Source organism: Archocentrus centrarchus, unplaced genomic scaffold (genome assembly GCF_007364275.1).
Source record: "Archocentrus centrarchus isolate MPI-CPG fArcCen1 unplaced genomic scaffold, fArcCen1 scaffold_91_ctg1, whole genome shotgun sequence".
NCBI classification, from domain to species: domain Eukaryota; kingdom Metazoa; phylum Chordata; class Actinopteri; order Cichliformes; family Cichlidae; genus Archocentrus; species Archocentrus centrarchus.
This window is the reverse complement of record NW_022060300.1, coordinates 71,846-83,020: the sequence shown is the minus strand read 5'-3', so window position 1 is coordinate 83,020 and position 11,175 is coordinate 71,846. Positions and strand designations below refer to the sequence as shown.

Below are 11,175 nucleotides of genomic sequence, written 5' to 3'. Positions count from 1 at the left end.
AAGTATCCTAGGAACCACAAGTAAGCCAGCAGTCTGAGAGCGAAGTGCTCTGTTGGGGTGATATGGTGCAGCATCTGCAGTGATGCGGACGCTGCCCTGATCTGTCGTGGTAAAGAGGGAGGTGAGTGTGAAAGCAAAGCTGTCAATCTGCATCCCTACCCTCACCTATGGTCATGAGCTTTGGGTAGTGACGAAAAGAATAAGATCCAAAGGGTGGCTGGCCTCTCCCTTAGAGATAGGGTGAGGAGTGCAGCCGTCCGGGAGGGGCTCAGAGTAGAGTCGCTGCTTCTCCACATTGAAAGGAGCCAGTTGAGGTATCTGATAAGAATGCCTCTGAACATGTCCTACTAAGAGGAGGCACCGGGGTAGACCCAGCACACGCTGGAGAGATTATATCTCTTGGCTGGCCTGGGAACGCCTTGGGGTCCCTCCAGATGAGCTGGTGGAGAGGACTGGACTTCTCTGTTTGGGCTATTCCCCCTGCGACCCGGCCTCAGATAAGCGGAAGAGAATGGATGGATTTCTGTTGCAAAATTCAGATGGTAGGGTCAGAATTTGTCTGACATGAAAGCATGGATCCATCCTGCTTTTTATCAATGGTTCAAGATGCATTGTGTCCATCTTCTGATGGCTGCTTCCAGCGGGATAACACACCATTTGTCAAACCTCAAATCAACTCAAACTGTTTTCTTTTTGGACATGACAGTGAGTTCTCTGTACTCACACGGCCTCCACAGTCATCAGATCTCAGTCCAATAGAGAACCTTTGGGATGTGGTGGAAATCATGTCAAATGGACCAAAATCTCTGAGGACTTGTTCCAGCACCTCCATGAATCTGTGCCATGAAGAATTCAGACAAAAGGGGGTCCAGCCCAATACTAGCAAGATGTACCTAATAAAGTGGCCACTGAGTGTATACTATAATAAATCTAAAACATGAACAGATATTCATGGTTATATATGGTGTGGCATTCAGTGTCTGTTAAAACATGCAGAACTGAGCCCTCCTGATCCTGGATGATCTCAGAAACTGAGCATGTGCTGATCAGGATGGGCCCAGTTTGAATTTGGACGCGAGACCACCTGGGAACAGCAGGTGTGTTCAAACTTGAAAAACAGTATTTACAGAAAACATTTGTGAGGTTTACATCTGTTAGTGTGAAGTTTCCTCAATATCAGATCTAAAAGAGCTGCTGCACATTCACAAAGTGGAGGATGTTAAGCTTTCAGTGGTGCAGCCTCAGAGCTGCAGAGCCTGTTGGAGCACTTCAGTGTCAGTAGATGGCAGCAGCAGACCGTGGTTTCATCTTAGGACTGCAGGCAGACTTGGTGAGCTTCCCCACACATTACACTGACCTGGTGCTCCAGCTAAGACTGAGTTTTCCAGCTAAAGCAGCTTCTCATTAAAGAGTCAAATGCATCAGATCATCTGTGTCTACTGAAAGGTTGTGATCACTTGAAAGACGTTAGTGTGACAGAGATGATGATATGTTCTCTTTATGACTCCTGAACAGATCAGACATCAAACTGCTAGAACCACAGAAGAGCCGTGAGGTCAAAGTTTACTGATCCTGCAGAGACAACAGACCCCTGCTGTGATGATGACAGCAGAGTCCCACACTCAGAAATAAGATATAAAGGAAATACTGTCATCCAGCAGTGCTGCCCCTGTTTGAGGTGTCTTTGGCTTCAGCCCTCTGGAGGTTCATCATTTTATTTCCATTATACAATGATGCATAACTTAGCTTCTAGCACATCACTCAGTCCATGTCAGTGCAGATATCCAACATGTTTTTCCTCATTGAGATTATTTCTGCTACACCAGAAAGAATCTGTTCCTCAGTGTTTCTGTCTCTGCACATGAATCTTATTGCTAATAATCTGCAGTGTGTTTGAAGCATTATTACAAACACACAAGCAGGTAAAGAGAAAGCACAGCAGCTATCTGCTGATGTAACCAAAGAGGATGTGGACTTCTCCACATCTGTAATTCTGTTATCATGCAGCTGTTTAAGCAGGAGTGTTACCCACCCACAGCACTCAGGACAGGTAAACACTGTGGGAGCAGCAGCAGGAGGCTGGTTCTGACTAGCTTTGCTGTGAGGCCTTTCACTGTCATGAAATAAGACTCCAGACAACACAACACAATGTTGTGCACAGAAAGGTCGTGTACTGTTTCCCTTTGCTCAGGATTATTTTATGTCCAAGTATTCAGCTCCCTCTCTCATGCTTTATGCTGTGCTTAACCTCTGACCCCTGCATATACAGTGTATCACAAAAGTGAGTACACCCCTCACATGTCTGCATATATTTAAGTATATCTTTTCATGGGACAACACTGACAAAATGACACTTTGACACAATGAAAAGTAGTCTGTGTGCAGCTTATATAACAGTCTTCATGTAGAGCAACAATTCATGTATTAAGATCCTCAGAGTTCTTTGCCATGTTGGAACTTTCAGTGACCAGTATGAGAGAGTGTGAGAGCTGTACTACAAAACTGAACACACCTGCTCCCTATGCACACCTGAGACCTAATAACACTAACGAGTCACATGACATTTTGGAGGGGAAATGACAAGCAGTGCTCAATGTGGACATTTACAGGTGTGGTCTCTTAGGGGTGTACTCACTTTTGTTGCTGCTGGTTATGACATTAATGGCTGCATACTGAGTTATTTTGAGGGAAGAATAAATTTACACTGTTATATAAGCTGCACACAGAATACTTTTCATTGTGTCAAAGAGTCATTTTGTCAGTGTTGTCCCATGAAAAGATCTACTTAAATATCTGCAGACATGTGAGGGGTGTGCTCACTTTTGTGATACACTGTAGGGGAGATGCATACCTGTGGGTTCTGGTTTCAGTTCTGGTGCCTCCGTCTCTCAGCACCGAGAGGACCTGTTTGTCCAAACTTCTACATGTATCTCGTTGACCTGCGTGTGACCTGTGGATAACTGGACTGTTACCATAGCAACCCTGTAATATGCTGCTGCATTGCAAAAGAAAACTCTGGCAGCGGACTATTTTAATTTAATGCCCTAAAATTTCCCCCACACATCACTGAGACGTCAAGTTACACCTTAAATCTGCAGCATCAGAGAGCTGCCTCTGACAGTCTCTGTTATTAGAGGCTCTGACTGAGCAACACAAACAAGCTCAGAAGAGATGTGACCTTAGTAAATATTAAAGAACAATATTCAGCAGACTTAAAGTGCTGACAGTCACGCTGTGCTCATGTGCTGAACACAGAGTTTAAAGTTCACTGAATCAGCAGGTTTTATTTTGATTATGAATCAATTTTCATATACAAAAGGTCAAAATGTCAGTTTGAATATAAAAAAATAATTTTGCTATTAGACACGTTAACAGGGAGAAATCAAAGTAAAAATTCAGAGGGAAATAAACTTTATTACATACACAGTATATACAGTACATATACTGATACTTTGTGGTCAGTGTCACAGGAATCGACTGCAGCATATTTGTGGACACTGAGTCTCATAACCGTTCTCTGGTTTTTATTTCTAAAATATTCAGCAGATTATGATCTCGTTTTCTTCTCTGAGATGAAATTTCAGGATTCTCAGCTGATTTTCAGTCATTTCTTTAGCTAATCACGTGTTTTGATTCATTTTCTGCTGCTCATCAGCTGCCTCAGGCTCATTTGGCTTCGAGGACGTGCGTCTTTTTTTAAAGACCGCTAAATTAAGAGCAACAATAAAAAGCACACAAACAGCTCCGACTCCAACAGCAGCAGCAACACTCTGTCCGCCTCCTGCATTCCCACTTCCTGGTTTCTGAATTGCTTTTCCAAGACGTCCGACAGCCTCACCGACTTCTTCCCTGTGATCTGCAGATCAAACAGATGTGAGGCGTCAGACATGACAGTCAGCACAGGCCCATGCTCCAAGAAGCAGGTCCAATGAACTGTTTTCTGTTGCAGAACAGCTGATCAGAGTTAGTTCAAGCAACTCTGAGTTCAGCACATGTGTGAGTAAAGATGCAAAATACACAATATAAGATCTGTGCAACAAGGAGCTTTATATTATAGGTAAAGACTCTACAATAATACAGAGAAAACCCAACAGTCAAAACGACCCCCTATGAGCAGCACTTGTGACGGTGGGAAGGAAAAACTCCCTTTTAACAGGAAGAAACCTCCAGCAGAACCAGGCTCAGGGAGGGGCTGAGACCACAAGTAAGCCAGCAGTCTGAGAGCGAAGTGCTCTACGGGGGTGATATAGTACTATGAGGTCTTTGAAATAATGTGGGGTATTTTAAATCCTATTCTAGATTTAACAGGGAGCCAATGAAGAGAAGCCAATATGGGAGAAATCTGCTCTCTCTTTCTAGTCCCTGTCAGTACTCTAGCTGCAGCATTTTGGATCAGCTGAAGGCTTTTCAGGGAGCTTTTAGGACAGCCTGATAATAATGAATTACAATAGTCCAGCCTAGAAGTAATAAATGCATGAAATACCTTTTCAGCATCAGTCTGAGAAAGGATGTTTCTAATTTTAGAAATATTGCGCAAATGCAAAAAAGCGGTCCTACATATTTGTTTAATATGTGCATTGGAGGACAAATCCTGGCCAATAAATGTAAAGTTGTATTAAACACAAACATGGTGGAAGGAATGTGTCGGCTTTTATAGATTTTAAATATTTGTAATTTTGGAAGCATAAATAAGGGATACAGACAGCGCCAGGATGAAAGAAGCTGCCATGAATGGATCCAAAATGGATGAGCTGGGAAATGATCACATCCATAACAAATCCAGATCTGATGCAGAGGTGGATCTGGTTCTGGATCAGCCCACTAAGACCGAGTTAGGAGATTTTCAGTGGAAAATTCAGACATTGAACCTTTAGAATGTTTGACATCATTTAATAACTGACAGTCTGTGAACAAATTTCATCAGAGAATGTAATAAATTAAAATCAAGACGGCAGCTGCAGTTTTATTTTTAATCATCAGCTGCTTCAGGAACAGAGTAGATGATTCCAGTGGATGGAAACTGAGAGCTGCACTGCTGTGCACAGAAACACAGACTGCAGAGCTGATTCTGAGCTGATAATAAATCTGTACTCTGATCACAGTCTGTAAACACTGATGACTGAATCACTGTAAAAGAGCTCATAAGCTACTTTAAGATGGTCACTTAACACGAGGAGTCACCGAGCAGCTAGCTCTGTTTGTTGGAGTTTGATGCCCTTCCTGATTTGTGTCTGCAGGAAAGAGCAAACTAACATTAACTCACTGTGACAGCAGCTTCATGAACGAAGGTGCAGCAGGAGGGGAGGAGTCAGAGACAAACTCAGAGTTTGTTGTTGAAACCTGCCAGTGAGCGGGTTTAGTTACCATGGTTACTGACTCCGAGCTCTCTGTCAGGAACAGAAAGCTCAGTTTTCCTCCTCTCAGGGTTAAACTTCCTGGAACAGGGCCCTGCTGCTTTCTGCAAAGTCTCATCAGCAGCTTCAGACTCACCTGGCTCTGTGACTGTGAGGAGCCTGTCCTCACTGAAGACTCTGTCACTGTTTCCTGCGCTGCTCATTATAATCCGACACCTGTACGTTCCAGCATCGTTGACGGTGACGTTCTTCAGAACGACGGAAACATCTCCGTCCTTCATGGAGGGCTCCTTCAGCTCGACTCGGCCTCTGAAAGACGAATGCTGGTACTTCTCGTACGAGCGGCCGTTGCGGTAGAAGAAGACGTAATCATCTGAACTCAGGTCAGTTTTGCTCCACTCCAGCACAGTGATGACTGCACCTCTGGGAGCCTGACACTGAAGAGTAGCATCACCTCCAAGCATCACAGGATGATGCTCTAAAAGAAGAGAAAATTCACATAATTAGTAACAAACTTATTTTTTTAATAAATAATTTTTTTGTGTATTTTTTTTTATAAGTGTAAGCATCAAATTTACAGTCATTTTAGTTGCTGTGAAAAGAGGATCATGTTTGATGATTTCTCTCTTTAGTAGTAAAACATCCATCCATTCACTTCTGCTTATCTTGTTCAGGGTCGCGGGGGGGCTGGAGCCTATCCAGCTGACATAGGTCACCAGCCTGTCGCAGGGCCAACACAGAGAGACAGACAACATCCACACCTATGGGCAATTTAGAGTGAACAATTAACCTAACCCCAGTCACTGCATGTCTTTGGACTGTGGGAGGAAACCCACGCAGACACGGGGAGAACATGCAAAATTATTTTTGCAATTTCCTCCCATCCATCTTCTACTCCCAGCTGTCATAGGACAGGTCGGAATCTATCACAGACAACCACTCACGCTCACACCTACGGACAGTTTGGAATCACCACATACGTGACTTTTGGTTGTTGCAGAAGACTGGAGCACTCAGGGAGAACCCACACAGGCACATGGAGAACACTCCCCACAGAAAGGCCCGGGTGATGTTCACCACTGTGTGCGTGTGTGTGTGTGTGTGTGTAACATAAAATCAAATTAACTCTGATGTGCCACAAACTGCAGCTGTAATGTCCACTTGAGGCTGTAATAGTGAGTCGTTCCCAACAGATTCCAGGATAAAAAGTCCAAGTTTACAGCAGAAACAAACACGTTTACAGCCTGCTATCAAAATAAAAAGCTGGAATAGGCTCCAGCTTCATGTCACTCATCAATAGATGTCAGATATCTGTGTCTGTGGGACACACACACAGACAGCCTGCAGATGCAGCTTGTTGACATTAGCTGATAAGTTAGCGCTCCATCATCTCATTCAAACAAGTTCACGTCTGCCTCCAATAGATCACCATGGCAACAGCCAAAATGCAAAGAGTGAAGCCTCAAAGTGCAAAAATCAGCAAAGTGCTTCATTTACAGTCTCTGATTAAACCAGAATAACGTTTACAGCCAAGGCGAGCAGTTAGTCCATCTTTCTAGTTCAGTTCTGTTTGTGACAGAAACCCAGGAGCTGCTGTGGCACCAGGTGAAGTGATCATGGGGGGGTGGGGGGTTCCTCAGTAATCCTCCAGAAGCTGAACTAAGACCTACAAGATCTCCTGTTACACACACTCCAGCACTGCGTTAGATTAGCAAACATGAATTGCGCCACACAGAAGTGTGCAAAGCAGATTTCATCACACTGACAGTCACAGTGACTGAGACAGTTTGACACACATGAAACAAAAAGAGTATTAAAACAGTTTTCAGCATTTATTAAAATAAAAACTCTGCACCAGTCTGTGTATGTGGATCACAACAATCTGTTAACCCAGTTAGCCATCAAATACTGTTGTCCATCTGCACCGTTTCTGATTGGACCTCTGGCTCTATGTGAGAACTGCACAGAAACCCATTTCTAATTTTTCCATACCTCACATCTCACACACACACACACACACACACACACACACACACACACACACACACACACACACACACAGATCTCACCTTCGTCTGCAAAGGCCTCAAAAAGGATCAAAAGCTCTGCAAAGAAACAGAGTAACATCATCTCTGTGGTCATATTTCTGGCAGCTTTGTGGCTGAACTGTTCAGAGTTGTGTAACAAAGGAAGAACTTATTCAAGTGGCCGGAACGTCGAGTCCACGTTTACAGGAACTGTTTTATTTTGACGTTTGATTCATTTGAGCATTTTCCACTCAATCAATCAACGTGATCCTTGCTGGTGATCCACTTCATTCGTGATTCACTTGGATTAGAAATTCATTCAAATCTTCATCATGATCCGCTCTCTGCTCCTGCTGATTTGCAGTTGCTATGTGGCCAATATGTGTGCAAAAAATAAAATATAAAATCAAGCATGAGTATATAGGACTGTACAATTAGTTATAAATGACAATTCTGAACCTACTGAATAAAGTCAATCCAGTATGATCCCTGCTTAAAAAACTATTAAAAACTATCCTTCATAGCTCACATGTGGATTCATCTTGTGCTTCATCCACTCTGGCCAACTGTAACATTTCATCTCAAGCTGCTGCAGGAATTCACAGAAATTAAAGGACAAATCTGCTCAAATTCACCAAAGTTAATGAAATATAAAAACATCATGTGTTTTGCAGCAGACTAAGCAAAGAAGCCCAGACTTCCCTCTCCCCTCCATGTGGATGTGGAGAGGCTGTTTGGAGACTGGCTGTTGGGATACATGAAGTGTTCCCAGCCAGCTGAGAGATATAATCTCTGCAGCGTGTCCTGGGTCTGCCCCGGGGCCTCCTCACAGTAGGACATGATCGGAAACCTCACCCAAGAGGCGCCCAGGAGGCATCTTAGTCCCAAGCCTGAGCCACCTCAACTGACTCCTCTCGATGTGGAGGAGCAGCGGCTCTACTTTGAGCCCCTCCCAAATGGCCGCACTCCTCACCCTCTCTCTAACCGAGAGGAAGCTCATTTCTGACACTTGTATTCGCAATCTTATTCTTTCGGTCACTACCCAAAGCTTGTGGCCATAGATGAGGGCAGAGCCGTAGATCGACCGGTCGCTTTTCACGCTCAGCTCCCTCTTCACCACGACAGTGCAGCATCCGCATCACTGCAGACGCAGGCCTGATCCGTCTGCTGATCTCCCGCTCCCTCCTCCTGTCACCCGTGAAAAACACCCCGAGATACTTGAACTCCTCCACCTGGGGCAGCAACTCGTCCCTGAGCTGGAGAGGACACTCCACCCTTTTCTGGCTGAGGACCGTGGCCTCAGACTTAGATACCAGCCGCTTCACACTCGGCTGTAAACCGATCCATTGAGAGCTGGAGGCCAACAGAAGTTTATGCTCCCAAAATCCGGAAGAGCCAAAAATATCAGGAAAACTCTTCTGCTTTGATTATTTTTCATTCTATGTTATTTTTACTCTATGTCTGTTTTATTTATATGACTTAACCCGCTTATTTTTTGCGCCTTTATGACGTTTTGGTGTTAGAAACGTGCAGTCGTAGCGTCAGCACCGGCGCTGCCGTGCCCTTGTTGCCTTCTGTTATGATCGAGCGCACATTTACACCACGTTTGCTGCGCGTGGGTGTCCGATGTTTTCACAGCGTTTCCGGGTTGAGCGGCATGTTCATTCAAACAGCGCTGTGTCCGCAGAAACCGGCTTATTTAAAGGACAGCGCACAGTGGGCCGCAGCTCTGTGTTCACCACCGGTTCAAGTTTAAACAAATAAAGAACAATTAAGACCAGAATATGAAATTTAAAAAAAAAAAAGTTTTTTTTAAGAGTGGTCCAGGCTGAAAGCAGAGCCACGGCGGTGGGTCAGACTGAGCGATACAGTGACCGTGAAAAATCCTCAACTTAATGAACAACTGCAGTTTTAAACCAAAGCTGAAAGAGATGATTTGGAGTGAAATTACAGAAACTTCTCTCTTTATATCTGCAAACAAGTGAGTCTGAATGCAGCGTGTTTATCTGAGCACATCCATTACTCACCCAGTCATTGTTCCTGGAGCTGAAAACTGCTGGCTTACGGGACGAAATCCACACTTTGCGTTACAATCGCAGAATCTCCCTTATTTATCCTTCAAGGCGCAGCTGGACTTTGTTCCGATCCTTAAAGCACGATATCCGGATAATTCGGTACATGTCTGCCGGTTCTTGCTGGGTAATTAACCAAGAAAATCCACACGGAATAAATCCACACAGCGAGTCAAACTCTTCCTTTAAGATCCCTCCTCTGTGGGCAACAGCTGGATACAAATTACGTCCACAAAGCAGTGCATCCATATGCAGATAAGTTAGTTGTAGCGGGGTTTTAACTGCCCCCTTTGGCCACATTAATGTGACGCGCTGTCAGTCACGCCCGGTCTTCTGCCTTTTGGGGCATTTCTTCCTCTGCTGTGGGTACGAGGCTCCAAAGTGAAGTCCACTATTTCCACTTGAAGATACGCCACCTCTTTTTTTCTGACTGACCGCCTCCCTCCTGTTTGTTCAGCGCACCTTTTCTGTTTCTGCGTGTTTGACACTTTTTTCGAGCCACCAAGCAGCGCTGATGCTGCTCCCCAGCCCCCCCTTAGCAGGCTTTAATGTTGCGTTCAAGTCCCGTGGGGTGAATTGTAAAGGCAGTTGTATCATTATGCTGCTGTTGTTTTAAAATAAATGCTTAAAAATAAATAAATTCACATTTATGTGGCTAAGCTTTCCCACCTTTATGATATGATGATATGACATGATTAGTTTATGTGCTTTATGGATCACTACGCTTTCTAACATCTGTAGCTGTGCTCTGCAGGGTTGTTAGATATTTCAAGTGTCGCATTAATGTCTCTGTGATGCTTTCATAAAAGAATCAACCACAGAGCTAAAGGAAGGAGGTGTGTTTAACTTCTGCTGTGAAACAAAAACACTTGAATCTCACAGCACTGTGCAGAGGAATGAGACACACACCTGCTCTGTCAGTACCACATGCATGTTTGAATGTTCATATTTGAGCTGGAGTAGAGTGGCACTGATAAGCACACAGAGTTTTAATAAGAATACAGTCATTTTCTGAGTGATTCATATTTCAAAGGCTTGCTGTGGTCAGGGAAAGGATTGTGCAAGAAAGAAAGAAAGATGAAAATACTGGGAAAATACTCTCTTTATGCTGAAACTGACAAAACTACTGAAAAAAGAAACAAGTGGATGAATCAACACAGTTTAATGAGACTGTGCATGGTTTTGGTATCAGATTAACTTTCAGCGATCTGCTGGACTCATGAACTGTGTTCTTACAGCTCATCTGAGTTTCAGCAGCTCTCAGCTGTTTGAAGGAAGGTCTGTGACTCTGAGGAGGACGACAGCTCTGCTGGATGGACTCAGAGGAGAAACACAAGCAGAGAACAGAGGACTCAGGGTGGACAGTCTGGGTTTGGACAACCAGCTGGTTCTTCCTGTAACATCAGCTACATCGACACATGGGACAGTGGAGTTTACTGGTGTGAGTTGATAGGTTCAGATCATTTTAATAACTCAGAGAACAAACACACAACTCTTTTGAACTTGCGCAAGGAGGAGAGATCCGTTCCTTGAACTCAGCTCGCGGCTGAGCGGAAGTTATCTGTCCTGGAGGACCGCTTCCTGCGCAGCGCTTTTATTCGGATTTTCACAATAAGATCACGTGGGTTACACCAAACGCATTTTACAGCATGTAATAAACAACATTCTTGGCTTTTTCCTTACCATATATGGTCATAAGCATACTGTGACATGTGCGCATGT

At 44.1% G+C, this 11,175-nt stretch overlaps 1 protein-coding gene across 2 annotated transcripts; it reads right to left on the bottom strand.

Annotated features, from left to right (window-relative positions):
* Positions 1-3,376: 3,376 nt before the first annotated feature.
* Positions 3,377-9,965, bottom strand: LOC115777977 (T-cell surface protein tactile-like). 2 transcript variants are annotated; one of them, XM_030725998.1, is made up of 4 exons: positions 9,409-9,965; positions 7,424-7,748; positions 5,491-5,832; positions 3,377-3,856 (listed from the first exon to the last, which is right to left on the bottom strand). In XM_030725998.1, exons 2-4 carry the CDS (start codon positions 7,494-7,496, stop codon positions 3,621-3,623), a joined length of 651 nt encoding a protein of 216 aa, XP_030581858.1. In that variant the 5' UTR covers positions 7,497-7,748; positions 9,409-9,965; the 3' UTR covers positions 3,377-3,620. The 2 variants fall into 2 exon arrangements, with proteins under 2 accessions (XP_030581858.1, XP_030581859.1); XM_030725999.1 differs by lacking the exon at positions 7,424-7,748 and having other exon boundaries at positions 3,381-3,856.
* Between the last annotated feature and the right edge of the window lie 1,210 nt (positions 9,966-11,175).

What these genes read in the sequence shown, in the direction of transcription:
- LOC115777977 (XM_030725998.1), bottom strand. Translation starts at nt 7,496, where the DNA reads ATGACCACAGAGATGATGTTACTCTGTTTCTTTGCAGAGCTTTTGATC. An exon ending in TGAGGCCTTTGCAGACGAAG is followed by an intron (nt 5,833 to 7,423) that starts GTGAGATCTGTG and finishes CTCTTCTTTTAG; the next exon opens with AGCATCATCCTGTGATGCTT. An exon ending in CCTCACAGTCACAGAGCCAG is followed by an intron (nt 3,857 to 5,490) that starts GTGAGTCTGAAG and finishes TTTGATCTGCAG; the next exon opens with ATCACAGGGAAGAAGTCGGT.